The sequence below is a fragment of the Bidens hawaiensis genome, unplaced genomic scaffold (genome assembly GCF_021521415.1).
Source record: "Bidens hawaiensis isolate Kalapana, Puna unplaced genomic scaffold, B.hawaiensis_p1.1 tig00031459_1, whole genome shotgun sequence".
NCBI lineage: Eukaryota > Viridiplantae > Streptophyta > Magnoliopsida > Asterales > Asteraceae > Bidens > Bidens hawaiensis.
In genome coordinates this window covers 91,187-110,691 of record NW_027495300.1, presented here as the reverse complement: position 1 = coordinate 110,691, position 19,505 = coordinate 91,187, and the positions used below count along the sequence as shown (strand labels likewise).

The 19,505-nt window shown below is 34.3% G+C and overlaps 1 protein-coding gene across 1 annotated transcript; it reads left to right on the top strand.

The window, feature by feature from the left end:
• Positions 1 to 14,874: 14,874 nt before the first annotated feature.
• LOC143582117 (zinc finger CCCH domain-containing protein 32-like) lies at positions 14,875 to 18,583 on the top strand. The gene is made up of 6 exons (XM_077064749.1): positions 14,875 to 15,797; positions 16,140 to 16,208; positions 16,274 to 16,393; positions 16,476 to 16,766; positions 16,840 to 17,127; positions 18,011 to 18,583. Exons 1-6 carry the CDS (start codon positions 15,513 to 15,515, stop codon positions 18,305 to 18,307), a joined length of 1,350 nt encoding a protein of 449 aa, XP_076920864.1. The 5' UTR covers positions 14,875 to 15,512; the 3' UTR covers positions 18,308 to 18,583.
• Positions 18,584 to 19,505: the final 922 nt, after the last annotated feature.

The following is a 19,505-nucleotide window of genomic DNA, read 5'->3' as shown; positions in this document are numbered from 1 at the left end:
AAAAGATAGAAAACGGGGTATGAAGTTACTCACGTTCAAGTAATAAACTTGAAAGATTGATTATTTGGAGATTTGCCGGAACGACGAGTTTAACGTATGAAGCCTAAATAAAAGAAAGTCTTGGATTTAGAAAAGTTGTCTTGAAGATCTTTAAATAAAATAATTGTTGCAAAAACTAATCAATTAAAGTTCAAGGTTTAAAATGTAACTATTTAAGAATTTATAATAATAACCCTTTTAAAAAATATAAGTTTGCTCAAAACCGGGTTAAAGTATCTAACCTTAATATTTACTTAACCAATGTTAAGTCATAAGGTGGGGAAAATGCTAAAATGCAAGTTTCATTAGGCTAAAGATACTAAAACGGGTTTTTAACGAGTGTTCGGGTTGTCGGTTCGGGTCTTGAAAAATGGTCGAACCCAAAGTCAACTTTCCAAAATATTAATTGTTATGAGATAACTCATTAAAACATACTAACACTTAACCAAGTACGTAGATCTATTGTTTAGAACTAACAACGCACGTTAAGCGAGTGTTCGGTTTTGTCGGTCCAAACTATGTTATGAGATCAAGTTGGATCCAACTATTCCAAGTACTTAAGAAAAATAATTAAAATCAGTTTGTAAACTATTTTTTAAATAAATATACAAGTCTTGATAACTAAAAACACACTTGTGTGTCTTAAGCGAGTAAAAGTCGGTATAGTTCGGTCTCCATCTCACAAATAGTTCATAGATGGTTTCTACATGCCCAAATATCATAGAACTTGTATATTGGTTTATAAATGAAGAAAACTTAAATTTTACAACAAAAAAAGTTAACTACAAGTCTTTTAAGCAAAAGTTTCGGTTTAGTTCGGTTTTCATCTCCCAACGAGTTCATAGATGGATTCCATATGCTTAATATCAAAGAACTTGTAAAAATGATTTTTGAAACTCAAATCTAGCAATAAACATGTTTAAACAACTATTTTAACAAAACTAGTAAGCAAAAGTTTGGTTTCCGGTTTGGACTAGTTTCGGTTAAACCGAGGTTAGTCTTATACAAACCCACACCATGGAACTTGTAAATAAGATGAACAAACTAAAGGGTTAGAAGTTAGTCATAAGTGATATGTATAATAAGTTATGTGTGTGTAAATATATATCAAGAACACGAAGTCCTCCATGAAGCCTTGCCTTATGACATTCGAAACTTAACCAACCAAAGTCGGTGAAGTAACAAATAAAGGAAACAAGGGGTGTGTATTATATATATGTTGTACCACCATATTCAAGAGTTAGTAATGTTAGATGAACAAGTTAGAATGAAAGACTATAGTTAGTTTGACTTGAGAAGTCAAAACTTCAAAAATACATAAGAAATAACAACCTTGAATCTATGGAGTTTGAGAGAGTTTTTTGGAGATGTAGCAAGAGTAAAATGAAGAAGATGGATGTGTATATATAGGGAAGGAGTGAAGGGTTGGGTATAAAGATTCTTTTATGGTTTGCATAAAATGGGTATGTTTAAATGGTCAAACAATGCATAATATAAAAAAAACAATATTTTATATATTTTAAATGACAAGATCTAATATTTTATATATTTGAAATGTTCGGGTTACAAACGGGTCGGGTTTACATAACAAAAGTGACCCGAAATTGACGAATGTCACAATTATCATATATAATATATACCGCATAAAGTAAATCGGGTTGGTGGGAACTAGATATATAATCGTACTTAAAACAAAATATAAATCAAACAAGAAAATCATGACGGGTATATAATCTGGTAAACGGGTTTATGTTACCTGGTAATCGGGTTGGGTAAACAGATATACCACCAAATCCCATAACTATCCCATATTTACGAAAATTTTCAAAAGTAATCATGCTCTGTCTCGTTCCTAATTACTTGACTCTAAACTCGTCCCGGATGGTTTGGGTATTCCATCGGGTACGAGTTCCATTGTGATATGTAATATATGTACCGATGACACGGCTTCTCTTTTTGTTGTTTATTTCTTGTGTCTTTTATGCATATAATACGAGTAAAATACGTTGTGATCATATGATATTATCATTTGTAGTTAACCTTTCTATCATTGTTTTATTTAATAGAAGTGTATTTCTAAATGTTATTGGGTTTCTTGAATGTTAGACAAAAATGAGGGCTTTTTGGCAAATTTCAACGTTTATGGGAAACAATGTAAAAAAGGAATAAGTATATAAGTATTTAATTGTACTCTCGTCTATCTTAAGAGAGATAATTCTTTAACCCTTCTTAATAAGCTAAAGAAAAACATGGGCATGCTCAAAATGGATATATTGGTATATTCAATTGAATTGTATTGTTTAGTGAAGATTAAAACTTAGTAACACAACTTTGATTCTTAATAAATATATGTTCATGTATTGTACTCTTATATAGTATTGGTTATTGCCATGGTGGTTTTAATTTTATTCCGGGCTAACACGCATAATATAGAAAAAAAATTGTCTTCGATCTTGTTACTCTTATGTCATCTATGTATATGCTTAATTATAGACCAGAAAGCCTATAATTAATAAATCTCAAAACCAAAATTACCTATATATAATTTATTACTTTTTATTATTTGGGTGTTAGAGAAGTGAGGGTCTAAACTTATTGTTTTATTTCACCCCCCCTAAACCACCCCTGGTTATTGCAAAGGATATAACATAAACCGTAAGATCCCTAAATTTAAAAGGTTTATTATTGAATTAAAACTTATAAAATTTAAAAGTAGTGATTATATAAAAAAAACATAATGCAACTAGTGTGTTCATTTTAATATTTTATTTTGGAGTTACAAAAGAATGAACTATTTGTTAATACACTTTAAAGTATTGTGGTATCCCAAATAAAGGGATGTATGGTTGAGATCACATGATGAAAAACATAAAGGATGGAGTGTGTTAACTAGTGTGGTTACTTTACATACGGTTCTTCTAGGAGCTCATGCACGTCAATTTCGTTGCAATAAATGTAAATAAATGATCTAAACATCAAATAAAGGTCTTAAATTAAAGAAATATAAATGGAGTAAGCTAACTCTTTTCTATTTAAGTTCTTGCCTAAAAATAGGGTTTTAACTCATTTATGGTGGCTTTTTTCTATTTAAGTTCTTGCTTATAAATGTTATTAATACGTTTAGAAATTTTAGACATGTTCAAATAGATAATTTAGCAAGAGAATTTACACATGCATATGAGTGAAATTGGTCAAGACACCAAATCATGGATTATATTGGTTAATAACACTAACGTAACAACCCGAAATAAACAAATTACTCAAATCTTCCAACCATTCACATGGAGACAACTCAAAACTACCTAAACAAACCCAAATTGGCGAGGGTGGTTAATTTTCCTCCGTTGCATGTACCCGAAAAAGGAAAAGGAGTGGGTGGCGGCGGTGTACCCGCGTAACCCGAACTATCAAATGCCTTGTACTGGCATGTGCCCCCACCTCCTTAAATAAAGTGTGGTAATTTTTTTCGAACGCAAATAAAGTGTTAATGGAAACTAGTAATTGAAGAAATTAGTTAAAACGCTTATTTTTTTTTTACAAAATTGCCACATCATAAAATTAACAAATTGGCAACTTTACTTGGCTGATGATGATTTTATATATGTCCAATACATACTCTCAAGTGTTTTTAAACCAGTGATTGATCATCGCTACGTCTAAACCATGTATTGGTGAAAAACTATAAGAAACGAGTTGGCAAGGTTGAGAACTTGCACGGCCGTGCACACCTTGGCACGATCTTGCCAACTAAAGACAAAAACCATCAAACAAGACAAAGTGCAGAAGATTCGAAATCTAACAAAGACTTTGACCTTTCGTACAAGCATGGACGTGCTCACGAACAAGAAGTGACAAAAGTATGTGTCCGGATAATTCTTTTGGGGTATGCGCTCAAATTACTTGAAGGTAATGGGTGAATGAAATATGTTATAACTTAATAATTTTAACTGTTAGTAACCAATATTATGTTTGGAAAATGTATCTTGAAACATGTGTAATTTAATGCAAATTTGGTAATTAAGTAACCATGAGCATAATTAAATCAGTGGTGAAATATATATTGATTGGATTATTCGCATTAAAGAAGGTAAATGAAGTTATAAGAAAACTATTAATATGAAAAGACTAGATATTGAAACATTTTATAACCAAGAGAGAACTTTGGACCCATCAGAGCCACAATAGTGAACATATTGGTCTCGGTAGGCACCACTTGGAATGTATAAATAGTGATTGATGTGAAGTTAAGTATACCAAAGTAATAAAATTATAAGGCTGAGGGGTGTGGGGGGCTCTAACGGGGGCGCGAGTGGGGGCTCCAGCCAATAATATTGTGACGTGTGGCAGAGAGAGAAACTGGATAAGATGGGTGATGGAGCCCCCGCTGGAGCCCCTGGCCCTGGTGTGGAGGGGCTCCAGCAGGGGCTCCAGCGGATTTTTTTATATTTTTTTATAAATATATTCAAAAAACGTATTATTAAAAAAACTCATAAATTATTAAAAAAACACACATTAATATCTAAAAATAAAAAAAAATTAAAGTACTAAAAAAACATTATTCTTATTCTTCGGCTTGGTCTTCTTCGATCAACCTCTTTCGGATACGTTCCTTTTGCTTTTCCATCAGCATTTGATCGACCGGATTTAGGTTACTGAAGTCACTTGTAAGGAAGTCCAAATCTCTCATTCGACTTTTTTCCTTTTTGTCATTAGAGACCACCTCCATGGTTTTGTTGAATTTATTGAGGGATTCAACAAGATCGACGATGTTTACGGCTCCCCCCTCAGCCGGTTTTTTCCCCTTGGCGTCCCGTCCCAATGGCCGCCTCCTCGGCGGTGAAGACGTTTCCTCCCCCGCAATGTTTAGGTCGAATCCAACGCGGCAATCCGACCCGGCAGTAGTGCTATACGCTCCAGACGAACTAGTTTTAGACCGTTTCGGCCCTACTTCCGCATCAGTGTCCGGCGCCACCAGCTCAACCCACTTGGAACACCTTTTCAACCTCTCCCATAACTTTACATCGTCCCACGTCTTCACCGTCCCATACCTCCGCAAACACTCCTGCCTCCACTCTTCGACAGTGAAATTGTAAACCGCCAAATCATCACTGCCACTTGGTCTCATACGACCGGCGTTCCTGTTGAAAAGATTAGTAAACAAGCCGACAAATTTTCTGATTTCGGACCACCGACCCGAAATCATATCGGCATTTCGCTCTGTACTCCCAACGAGCGTATAGAACGTCTCCCTAACATTTGTCCAAAAAACCTTGTTTTTTTGGTAGTCGGCTGCAAAATGAATAATTAAATTAGATTTCCAGTTAACTTTTTTACTTAACTATTTTTTTAAAAATCATTATTAAAAACGTTAAAACAATTACCGCAACGCCGATCCTCAGAAATGACTATCCAAGCCCGACACAAGGCTTCCTTCTCATCTGATGACCACGGAGTGGTTTTCCGTTTCATCCTCGGAGTCGAAGCCGGTCCCGGCCCTTCCGTTGCAAGTTGTTTTTTCGGTGGACGCGTCTCCTTGCTCCCGTAGCATCACCGTGTGATTCTTGTGTCTCCGGAACAACAAAGTTAGGAGACGGTTGTATGTTGGATTGTTGAAAGCCGGATGTTTCTTGCGACCCCGAAAAAAACATCGATTGGTCTGGTGACGACCATAAATCGTCGTAACTATAACCTGAATCTAGGTTTGGGTACCAATTTCCAGACATGTTTTTAAAAAAAAGTTTGGAAGATGGGTTGATTTTGGGTTTTTTTTTTGAAGTTGTGGTAATTGTTTTATGTGATTTTGGGTGTGGTAATTGTTTTAGGTAATTGTTTTAGTTACGACGACCATAAATCGTCGTAACTATAACCTGAATCTATGTCACGCACCCCAATGCTCCTTTACGCCACCTTTCTCCCGCGACCCCCCTTGCGCCTGCTTTGAATTCCGCGCTCGCGCCCCTCTCGCGCCCCTCTCGCGCCCCGGTGGTGTGGTGCCCTCCGCTCGCGCCCCCGCTGAAGCCCCACACCCCTCAGCCTAAACTTCTAATCATGTACTATTGGTGAAGACGTGATCACACATTGTAAAATGTGTACCTTGTTTAACATGCTATAAAAATGATAAATGCAATTATTCATATGTCCATATCGTACGTTCCCCAAACACGAGAAATGATGTCTAAATGATTAAATTTTGATTTTGTTGATTAAAAAAACTCCTAACAGCCGAATTGCCACATCTAGTTTTTTTTATAATGAGAAAAGTTCATGTAATGATATATAAGATAGCTGAATGAGGATTGCCAAATGATAAAAAAACAGTTGAAAAACTTTTATAAATTTAAACAGAGTGTTATAAAATTACTCACTGTGAATTTCAAATGCATATTTACTATGTTAATTCTTATATAATTTTATTAAATAAATAAATTATAGATATAAAAACTAAAGTTAATGGACTAGTAGATTACTGTGGGGAAGGTTCATGTACATTTTAATCTTAACATGAGAATGTGAGAAATAATACTAATGTATAAAAAAATGAGAACGTAATAAACAATACCAACTACAATAGCAATCTACACAAACAATGATTTATAATAACAATGAAAAAAATCTAACAATTACAACAAAATAATCGAAATCAAGAACAAAATAATAACATCAAATACTTATAACAACAAAAGAAAAAAAATATAATAATAACAACAAAATATAAATCAGCAAATACTTATAATGTCTCATAATCGAAAATTAGCAAATACGAACAAAAAATAACAACAAACACCTATAAAAATAAACCTAATCATAAAAACAAATTGTTTTTCACTGTTTTCATATTAAAAATAAAATGTATTTAATCATGTTTCAGATTACTATATTATTTTACTATTTTAAGGGATGGCTCCAGTAAAAAACTATGTGAGTTTCACGTAACTAGATCGATAACCCTTAATGTAATACCCCGTCGTAATTAGATCGATAACCCTTAATGCAATACCCCGACATAATGCCACACCCCTTCCCGTCCACTAAGAGTTTTTAAAAACCAGTCTCATACCTTGTAACATACTCGAAAACCAGTCTTAGATGTTTCGGCATTATCCGTCGGGTTTGGATTAGTTTGCCATCCTTTCATTTATGGAAGTAGCTATAAACCAAGACTATAGTAAATCCGTTTCTGTACTATGTAAACTATGCGAATTGATTGTTTCCCTTCAGCTGTTAGGAGTACGCTCGCCGGTTTGGTGCCATCTTCATAGTTTTGTGGACATGCAAATGCTCACAAAAATGTGAAGTAATCTGGATAATACCATCATCAAGATAATACTTGTATTTGTACCCCATATCATTGGCTATAATGAAGAGCTGGGTGCAACTATGTCTATGATGTCGTCAAAAATAGGTGATTGTTAATATCGTTGTTTTATACGTGCAGCAACATCAAAGAATACATGTCATATCCAAAGATTATATAATTTTATCACTCAAAATCTCAAACATTAATGTCGGGCGTGGATGGTCTCCTTGTTGATGTTGACTGTAACATCGTGAATTTCGAGTTCAAAATGTCAACTTTTCAAAGTTAAGGGACTAAAAATGCCAAATTCCAAACCTTAGGGTTTAAAGTGAAAATTCTGATTTCTTGTCCTATCGCGATACGTGACGTGACAAAAGACAAGCCCATCGCGTATCGCGATGAGGCTTGGTCAAAGCTTCTGGAAAGGATCAACAGCGATACGCGATCGCTGTTGAACCAACGTCATCGCGTATCGCGATGACGTGGTCTGACACGTTTTGACACGTGTGCCACATGGCACACGGTGACACCACCTGCTGCCATGTGTCGCCACGTGGCAGACCCAGGGCCGGCTCCGAGAATACAAAAAATAAATTGGGCCTGGGACATGTAAAACAAAAGACCCTAAAATACAAACTCAAAAACTCTTATATAATAATAATAATAATAATAATAAAACAAAACTATATTTTTTAGCAAAAACTTCTAACTAAAATACTTAAACGAATCGTGATGTTTAGCATTTTTGGAAGCAAGGCCCTCAACTAAGTACTCTTTATGTCTTTCATAACTCTTCTTATATCTTTCTTTTTTTTTTCGCTTTGACAACCAGATAAGTGCTTAGGCTTAGGATGCATAATATATAAAAGAAACATATATTAACATAACTAATTAACTATCAATAATCAATTGTCCAACTAATAATCAATTGTCCAACTGACAAACACATAAAAAATAAAAAATAATGTTAAACAAATAAGAAATTAGTTAACAATAAAAGTTTAAAACTTAAATAAAATCTAACAAATAACAAATAGGAAATAACATGACTGATAACTAATAAATTAATAACCTTACCCGACTTGGTTGTGGTTTGCCTTTTCTTGAAAGACCGAACATACAAAGAAGAAAAGTACTCTCAAGAGTCAAGATTCAATGTTAGAGAAGGCAATGGAAGGTCGACGAAGGTCTCTTCCTCTGGTCACCGGCCACCGGACAAACAGAAGATCTCAAGGTAGCCGGCAGGAAGTCCGATGGTTGAACGAAGAAATGAAACCCTGGCTACGTACGCTTCATTCAAACAGATATGACTGTTTTTGATTTGTTGTTATTATTTAAATTAAATGAGCTGGGTCTTTTAATCAATTGGGCCTGCAATACATATATATACAAAAGAAGAAATTAAATATCCATGGGCCCTCATAGGGGATGGGCCTGGGACTTGAGCCCTCCCTGCCTTCCCCATGAGCCGGGCCTGGGCAGACCTACTATGTGACTGGGCAGGGCTACGTCGCGGTACGCGACGGGTGCCCAGGAGCCCATCGCGTACCGCGATGGGATCCAAATTTTTGTCTATAAATAGCAGGTCCGAGCTTTCATTTTCTGACATCCAAAACCTGCTCTCCTTTTTCTCTCTAACTTCTCACTAGATCCCGACAATTATATTAACGATCCACCTCGATATGCGTGCCCTGGTTCCTCGTTTGTGTACCAACGTTTCCTCAAAGTTCGTGCCACCCATCACCCGCATACAACCAAGAAGGTGTTGTTATCATGACGACGAATCTCGTAAAAAATGTTGTCGAATATTGAAAGATTGGTGTCGTCATTGGCATACCAAAGTTGATCAAGAAGTGAAGCGGCAACGGAGTGCTGCTCGAGTTCCTAGGGTTTCCAATACGCCAACAAGGTTAGGCGTAACAAATGAATATAATACAATATTATATTAGAGGCTTAAGCCTTAAGTCGAGGTTATACTCGATGCCTCGATAAAGGAGAAATCAACATAACAAAGAAAAGAATAAAGAGATTAAGTTGGAAATATATATATATATATATATATATGTGTGTGTGTGTGTGTGTGTGTGTGTGTGTATATGTATATTCTTTGTTATGGAATTATTATTTAAGCAATAATGAGTATTCTTAAATGATAAAAGAAAAAGAATACGTTTCTTAGAGAAGAAGAAAAGTCGGGTTTTTATATAAACTAAAGGTTTATAAATTACTTTTAAACTTTTAGTTTATAAATTACTTTTAAACTAAAGGTTTTCAAGTAAATGAGATATATGAACTAAAGGTTCATCGAGGTATAGAACAAGACTAAAAGTCTTAAGCCGGATTGTATATCCGACTAACAAATATTTATACTCGTACTATAGGTGCGAGATAAAAAGTGAAAGACCCTCGGATGGTGAGTGAAGCCGATCCCAAAGCGACAAGGTGAATACGCCCCCAAGGCCCAAACTTTTATAAACTTATTTTCAAATGAGTCAAACGTGTTATATGAAAATTGTTTACAAGGAACTATGTGTTCCTAAAACCGTTATAAATAAGAGTATAAACCTAGCCCTCAGGCTGTGGTATACGTGTGTATGGATCCTTACATGGTGGTACTACGCGGTGGGCACACCGCACCACCCTTGGTCGTAGGACGCTCTCCTGCAGGGAGTACGACCTTTTGTGTATATTTACGGGTACTTAACTAAGTCGAACGCTGCGGTGTTTGCTGGGGTGACCTAGAGTAGAGACTCGAATTTATAAATGTGTTGATTTAACTTTGTTATTCCTAAGCCACGTTTGGCCGAGACAGGCGTAGTCTCGAGGGGTAATAAAGTAAAATAAAGTATTTTTGCGTCAGCGTGTTCACCAGCATTCGTTGCTGACGTATTTTATTTACATTTTGCAGGTGAACAAAGTTAGCACTTGGAGTGACGAAGTGCTTTGAATATCCGATGGCTCGGATTTATTTTGTAAACTTAACATATTAAATGATGGTTTGTAATTATAAAACAAGTAATACTTTTGTAACAACTTAAACGGGTATTTTATAAATCTCGTCTTTTGAATATGTAAATGTTATATTTTGATCCTTAAAGTTTATAAAGTCTTCCTCAAATTAACGCAATTCTGATTTATTTACAATTGTGGTAACAACTGTCGATCGCACTCCTAGGCCCTAGATGGTGGTGTAACATTGACTTTGCCACGTCGTATGACAATTTGACTACCCTACGTGCAATCAATATTATCAAACATCCTTGGAATGTAATGTACGACTTCATGCAGTTGCAAGGCTTGGACGCAAGAGAAGGGGGAGGGGGGTCTCAAAATCCTCTGATGAAACTGCTTAAATTTACACTATTGAGAAAAGGGAAAAGGGGGGGGGGGTCCGGGTCTCTATATAAGGTTCACCTATGTCTTCATGGGCCTCATATATTTATTGAATGACAGTTAACGCCTTTCTTCTAAAATCATCTCTTTTTGTAGAGATCAATCACACCAATAAAACTTATAAAAACAATAACAATAATAATAATAACGATAATAATTATCTATTATACACTTTTACAAAAACTGTCTCATGATGATTTTTCTAACATCTGTAAATATTCATCAAATGAATCATGTGCAATGTTGTATGCAAGTTGACGAATTGGGGACATACACTTTGTAAAGCCGTGAAACTAGCTTACGTCGAGCGTTTTCTCTTTGTTAAAAATACTAAAATTGTCTCTCCAAATCGTCAACTATTTGTTAAAGTAGTCAAGTCATTTAAAAGAGGAGCCTAAAATAACATTCATTGTATGTGCAATTATCATAAAATAGTCGTGTACAAGACGTTTTTGTGTATAAGTTGGAACACACATTTTAACGACTCATATTCCTCATATGAATTTGACGATATGGATTTTTTTAAAAGCATTTAGAGAGATTTTGAGGGATTATTTTTTTTTATGAGTATGAGAATTGTTTGTTTTACATATATAAAATGTTTTAAAATTATAATATTTTATCATGTCATATTGATAAAATTCTACGCGTCACCTGCTTTGGTGTTTTGTGTGGTTTTCAACTGATGTTGAGCAAGGCGTTAGCCCACTAATGATGTTGGTATCAAGTTGTGGATGAAATGTGTCTTTTCCTATAAGTATTAGGGCACGATGAACAAATGTATAGATTTAAGAGTAGGATTAAAAAGCTTGTTATACTAGTTAAAGATTAATTGTGTAGAATATTTTTTAGAATAACCCAATTCCTTTAATAAAAATTTTGTACGATAAAGTATGTATTCGGACTCAATGTCATACCGCTTATTTATATGCCTTAAATATTAAATTACTTTAATAAAATATATAAATTTAAATTAGACAACTAAATATATAGACAACATAGAAAAAGACAATATAGGAATAGTACAAATTAAATTCAATAAGATCGGTCATAATCGTATAAAGAGGCTATCCTATCATTTTCATTTCCCCAATTTAAGGAAAAATGTAAATAAAATACTGTATTTCTATTCTCATAAGCATTTAATTTTAAGAATTTAGATATGGGGTGTACCATTGTCTACGTGAACATAAAACTTTCAAGACGTCTCCTGTGGTTGTGAGTCGGCCATGAATAGAGATCATGTTAGTGTTGCAACATGTATTTGACGGAGGAGTAGTCAATAAGTGAAGACAATATTTTATTTAAAAACCCACTCACACTCAAACAACTTACGCCCACCCCATATGAGCGTGAGTGGTGCCATCTTTCAATGTGACGCCTACATGATGCTACTAACACCAACTTAGGACGCCCCATGCCTTATGTAGTTTTTAACAATAGATAAACATTATGAAAATGATCAGGGTCGAAGTCCCAGTTAAAGATAAGTTTAAAAACATGTTTCTAAGTACCTTAACTCAAGTATGGTGTCAAATTCAAGGGAATTAGTGATCAACGCATTAGGTTTGCTCGATTTACTAAAATAACACTTATAAAGCTTGCAATGGTTATAATTGATTTGTTTAGAAATATTGTTTAATGTTAACTAATTTATGTTTAGTTCTAACATGTAAAATAAGATCAACCGTTTAGTTTTGAGTTTGGATCCTATTCGTATAACCAAGTTCAAATTCCTTATTAGAAAACCAGATAAACAAGATAATAATTGTTTTGATAATTAAAGGACATAACCGACATAAAATCCAACCAAGTTGACCTAAAAGAGTCTAAACAACCAATCAAAAGCACTATGCTAAGACTGTCAAACTTATTGTCTCATAATCAAAATCCAAACGATTGATTTAAGAAAACTTAGTCTTTGGTGCTCTTTAGAATCCGGATTTGCTGTTGATGACAACTAGATTAAGTTACTATTTAAAGTATTCATGAGTTATGACATACCATAGGTTTTCTATCAACTTTATTGTTTCTTTAAGGTAAACTATAAAAAAAAAGAGAATTTGAAAAACAAAAACTTGAATTTTAATTCAATTTGAGCCTAGAACCTAAAACTAATCCACATCGACGTATACGAATCCTTAAAACACTGTTTAAACACAAAATTAAATAAACCTGTTAAAATATACGCTTATTTAAAGAACCAAAAAAATATGTATTTTAATAATCTTTCAAGGAGCCGAGGAGGTAAAACTTGGAGTGTATTCACCGACACATTTTGGGGTCCACTATCAATTATTTAAGTCTAGAAATAGAAATAAAAGAAAATGTATTTTAAATTATTATTCACCATCAAATAATAATATCATTTAAATATATATAAACAACTAGTTTTTATCCCGTATTACGGGGGTTGTTTTATATTGTTTGTTATAATATTTATTTATTTTTTGAATTTTTTTCTTTAATAAAAGTTAATAACATACTTATGGTTTGATGATAAATTGTTTCACAAATAAATGAGATGTTATAACCCAATTTAAAAGCTACTCCCTCTGTCCCATTATAAGTGTCATAGTTTGATTTTTCAAGTCTTTCTTGTTTAACTTGACCGACAATATTTTTGTTTGTGTTATATAATACTTGATGTAAAATATATGAATGGATTGGGTTTTAAATTTATTATACATTGATATAATTTTCATCAAGTATTATATGACACGAACAAAAATATCTACGATCAAGGTTGCAAAAGAATAACTTGAAAAGTCAAACTAAGACACTTATAATGGGACGGAGGGAGTATATGGTTTTTATGAGACCTAATACCCGTTTATTTTTTTACTATAAAATTGGATTTTTTTAATTATAAATAATATTTATGAAAGTTAATAATATACTTGTAGTTTGATGAGACTCAAGACCCGTTTATTTTTTTTACTATAAAATTGGTTTTTTAATTTAAATGATATATATAATATATATTTTAAAATAAATAAGATATTAACTTTTAGTATATCCTATTTAATAGGATTTTTACATCAATAATTTGGTGAGAATAATTTTTAATTTAATGAGATGTTATAACCCGTTTAAGGAATATCTGGGTTTGGTAAGACCCATACCCATGAATTCGGGTCAAATGCATGAGAAGCCTCCATTTAAAAATCAAGTAAATCTGGTGACTCCAAAAAAAGGGGAGCGACCATAACGCGACACGTAGGATTTTTATGTTTTCGTTTATATGTATTATAGATAATAAATAAAAAAATATGTTTATTTTTAAATCTTAAATCAAATACCTATACCGGATAAAAAAATATATTTTATTTTAAATCTTAAAATAATCAAAAGTTGAAATCACATACCGACTAACTTACCAACGTATGATACGTTGATGTGTAACTTTTATAAACATGTTGGGGTTTGAGTTTATTACTTTGATTACTAATGTAGTGTGTGTCATATAATTTCAAGTAAGGCGTTTCAAGTCGATGGTTGATTGAATACCAGGTATTTGGACGAACAAGAGATCAAAGTTTTGAAAAAATCACTTATGTTAAAGTGTCATATTAGTAGGTTGTTTATGGTAATTAATTACAATGTTCTGAGTTTTTGTTAAAGTTATAAATGAGTAAAGTTTTACACGATATAAATAGAGAAATACGACTTCTAGTATTATTGAAAAGAGAATGATAGCAACTTTTCTCACACAATATATTTCTATCACGTCTTTCAAATGTGTTACAACTAAAATTACGTATTACTTTACATCTCGTTAATTTAATTTATATTTAAAGTGTAAAAAATTTAAAAATTATAAAGGTACTGAGCGTCAATCTTTTGACATCCCGCGTCCTTCTCTGCTCCACCTATTTCTTCGTTGTGGCAAATCAAAATTGAGCCGCCTCCCCTCCCTTACCCGACACCATCAATTCTTTACGCCACTCATCCTACCCCCGCTCCCTCCTTCATTGACACAGGGTACCCGAGGTTAACTTTTATTTCATCCAATAAAAACTATCATAAACAAACACATATTTCCCAATTCAATTCTTGTTATTTTTTTAACGACCAATAAAATTTTATTAATAATCTAACAAGACTTTAGACCAACCAAGTTTAACAACCAAACCAACCACCTAAACATGTTAAACAACAATTACAACCAAAGTTTACATCAATTCTCTCCTAACAAACCGATCTTTTCTTCACCTATTCTTGCTTCAAACCTCCATAAACATTCACATAAATATAATCATATTTATTCCGGGACAAACATAAACTGAGAAGAATTTACTCCATATTCACACACCCAATAATTAGAACTTCATAACAAAAGACAAAACTACCCTTCAAAACCACACATCTTACTCACGTTACCCTCACAACCTGAAGGGTAAAACTGTAATTTCAAAGTCAGCAGTGTCGGTTACTCATCTCGTTTTTCTTTTTCCACCAAACAAAATCAAACAAATAAAGTGTCACTTGCAATTGCATACAATACAATCGAACACAATAAAGTTGATGATGCAGTGAAGACTCGTACACCCACACACACACGCATCAAATTAACCCTTGGCTCGATCGATCGATCAAGCTCAAATTGATCGATCTTTTCGAAAACCCAGTTCGCATTAACCCCTGCCGGTGCTGTTTCACTTCCACTTTCGTCAAATTCGTCACCCAATTTTGTAAATAAAACCTCGAAAAACCTAATTAATGGAGTTGTACGGACGGACCACAACGGATCATATTCAGCAAGATACCGGGTTTGAAGGTAATGGGTTCTCATTTTTGGGTTCAGATATTGATTTTGTTGGTGGGTTTTTTAGGGTTTTGGAGTTTGAACAATGTACGGTGTTTTATTATTGATTGGTCTTGTTTGTGTGTCATTTGGGGAATGTGTGTAGAATCAATGAGGCGGTTGGGGTTATTGGGTGTAAGAGGAGGTGAGTATTATCCCGAGAGACCCGGAATGGCGGATTGTGCTTATTATATGAGGACTGGAACTTGTGGATATGGTACCAAGTGCAGATATAATCATCCTCCCGGTCGGAGTAGCTCGGTAATCGTTCAATCCTAATAAGTTATCGTGTTCGGTTGATAATGGTTTTATATTTTGTTATTATTCTAAATTAGGGCGTGAAATTAGAGTGCGTGTAAATGGTTAAATCATTAATTTATAAGTTATGATTTTGATGCTTATTAATATTATTAGGCTGGAGATGCATAAAAATATTTATTATGATTGAAAAATAGGTTATTGGTACGCTTATGTTTTGAATCTAACTAGACTCCGTCTTGTCATGAAACAGAGCGCGTATAAACTGTTGTCACTAATAAAAAACAGAGCACGTATAAAGTATAGACTGTTAGTGTAAGTTATGATTTTGATGGTTGTTATTAGGCTGGAGGTGCTGCAAGGGCTGCGGGAATGGGATCTTATCCAGAGCGGCCTGGAGAACCTTCTTGTCAGGCATGCTTTATTAATTCAACTTCTGCGTTAAATCTGTTTGATTGTGTTAATTTGTGAACGTGCAGTATTATTTAAGAACGGGCACCTGTAAGTTTGGTGCATCTTGTAAGTTTAACCATCCAAGACATGCGGGTGGATCTTTGAGTAACGTGCCACTAAATACTTATGGATATCCATTACGACCGGTAACTATTGTAATCCGTATTTTTTTGTTCTTGTTCGTGTGCACGAATGTTAAAGGTGTGAACTTTTTATGTATCGAAACAGGAAGAGAAAGAATGCTCCTACTATTTGAAAACGGGGCAGTGCAAATTTGGTATAGCTTGTAAATTCAACCACCCTCAACCAGCTGGCGAGCCAATGCCGCCAGTAGCATCTGCACGTCCATTTTATTCAACAGTGCAGTCTCCCTCACCTGAACAGTATGCGGGCCCATCAGCCCCCTCGTTTAGGGTTGCAAGGCCGCCACTAGTACCCGGTTCATACCCGCCAGGTGCTTATGGTCCTATATTACTCTCACCTGGCATGGTTCCTTTACCAAATTGGAGTCCTTATTCGGTAAGAAATAATATTATTTCGTAACTTAATACTCGTGTATTCGGTTATTGTGTTAAAATTTAATGAGTTGCAGGGACGTGTGAGCCCGGCTTTGTCTCCGGGTGCTCAACCTTCTGTATATGGAGTGAATACTTCGGGCACGTCTTTTGCAGCACAATATCGGCCCTTGACACCTGGCCCGATAAGTAGTAGTCAAACTGAAAAGATATTTCCTGAAAGACCTGGTCAACCTGAATGTCAATACTACATGAAAACTGGTGATTGTAAGTTTGGGGCGTCTTGTAAGTTTCATCATCCGCCAGATTGGGCAATAACAAAGGATAATTGTGTGCTTAGCCCCCTCGGGTTTCCTCTGCGCCCGGTAAGCCCGTTAATGTTATAATAATCTTATTATTTATAAGATCATGCTCATGTCGGTGAACTGATTTTATGAGATTAACTATGTGTGATAAGTACACTGATGATTTTGGATTCACTGATTAAGACTGAAATTGTAATCTTATTAATATAAAGATAACATAGTATATGAAAGATGGTAATTTTTTTTGAAGTTGGTTAACTTTCTTCGGCATTAAAAGCTGATACATGTGTTATGTGTGAGTGTAATACCAACCACTTCAAAAATGTGTATATATATATATAATATTTGTATATGTGTGTGTGCATGTATATGTGTGTGTGTGTGTGTATTTATAAAAGACTAATACGAGAACAAAAAGTTAAAACCTAAAATCGTTTATTTTTTTCTATCAATGGTTGATATTTTTAAAACTTTCACTCCTTACATACATATGTCTATGTTATGTACATAAAAAAACCACTAAACTTATTGGTCATAATTTTTTTTCATCTTTAAACGTTTAGGTTAAGGTTATTTGTAGGAAATATACCTTCACATGATTTACTAGTGTAGGTCCTATATTAATGAATTTTGTTTATGTACTTTTAGAATGTTAGAAGAGACGAATAGTCATTGCATTATACTGTTTTCTTATATTGAAACTTTTTAAATCTGAAAAATGAATAATTTATTTTCTTCCTTTTGTTTTTGCAAAAAATGTCTTCTGCATAGAACCCTATATCTATATCTATATATGTTCAGAACCAAATAAACCAGTAGTATGTTGAGAACCGCATAATGCATTTGTATCTGCTGCTATGTATGTGATTCACAAGACTTTCATTTAACCATAAATACGATTTCCTTTAGACTAAAATTAACTTTTGTGAGTGAACTTGAACAGGGGGTGGAGCCATGTAACTTCTACATGCAAAACGGACACTGCAAGTTCGGGCGCACCTGCAAATTTGACCACCCGCTACCAGGTGTGGTTAGCTACGGACCAACATCTGACATACCAATCGCACCATACATGACCATGGCTTCTTCGGGTTCATTCTCAGAACGGTCCCAAATGGATCCTCATTCAAGTAGTTCAGTCGGTTTGATGTTTCCCCAGGGTCAACCAAGTTCCACCAGTGAAGTGCAGCTCTCGGTTCAAAGTCAAAGTCAGAGTCAAAGTTCTTCTCAAACAAGGTAGTCGAAGATGGCAATTTAGATATGAATCGGGTTCCACGTGGTGCTGCATTTTTCAGGTGTTACATAGTAAGATAAATATATATAATATGTGAAGTGTGTTGTATGAAGTATGGTGCATGTTTGTGAAGCGTTATTTATATTTATATTTAATATTATATTTATGTATAGCAAATATCTATGCTAATACTGAGTCTGTGTAACTTGAAATTTATGACACTTTTGGTTGCATTCTGTCTAGTTTGGGAATAAAAGGATGAGCCACAAGGCTTCTAACCTCTATGAATGCAACTTCTAATTTATATAAGGTTGTTGATTTTATTTTAAATGATTTGTGTATATACTAAATAATTCTATTATATTATATGGTGTATCTTTTATATATAAATCCAACAAACATATATCCTACAGGCACAAGAAAACACAGAATACAACTTTTGACATATGAACTGTGTTTGATTGGATGGAACGAGATGATTCAAAAGGAATATGGTATTCCATTCTATAGGCTAAAGTGCTAAACCGAGCACAACTTTTTATGTGTTTGATTGGACGGTATATGATGTCACATAATAAGGAATATAAGTATTACTTTCCATCATAAACTACAACAGAAAGAAATTTCTATTGCACAACGAAATATATGTCTAATATTCGTCTTTAAAGATTAAAAGTAAATTATTTATTTGATATAGTCAGCAATAATATACTACATGTTTTTTTGAGCGGAGGTGTATTCGGGCTCAATAACGAGTTTCTTCATAGCTCAGCCGATTAGGTATATATCCATATCCAAGACGGAGTTACAATCGTCCATTGTTAGTTTGATACTCGAGGATGACGCCAAGCCATCCCAGGAGGAAGCCGATTAGCTTGTAAAACCCCCTGACTTGCTTACCTAGAGAAATGTTGGCAAATAGTAAGGTTCAAGCTTGGGTAGTTGGGTCTCTCCAGTAGAAGTTTGGAGAACCGGCTGCGCGACCAGAAGGTCTACTAACCTTTTTCTCAAAAACATAAATATGATAAATGTAAACTATAATCATATATAAGGAGGGATATCAAAGTTAATTGCTATCGATTTATAAACACGCCAAACTTATATACCTGGGTGCATAGATGAGATATTAGCGCCACTTCTAAGAGCGTCACCAAGTAAATTAGATGCGAGACCCAAGGCTCCAAAAAAGGCAAATCATCCATCA

Coding starts and splice junctions, on each gene's coding strand:
- LOC143582117 (XM_077064749.1), top strand. CDS start 15,513: ATGGGTTCTCATTTTTGGGTTCAGATATTGATTTTGTTGGTGGGTTTT. Junction 16,767..16,839: donor CAAATTGGAGTCCTTATTCG/GTAAGAAATAAT, acceptor AATGAGTTGCAG/GGACGTGTGAGCCCGGCTTT. Junction 17,128..18,010: donor TCGGGTTTCCTCTGCGCCCG/GTAAGCCCGTTA, acceptor GAACTTGAACAG/GGGGTGGAGCCATGTAACTT.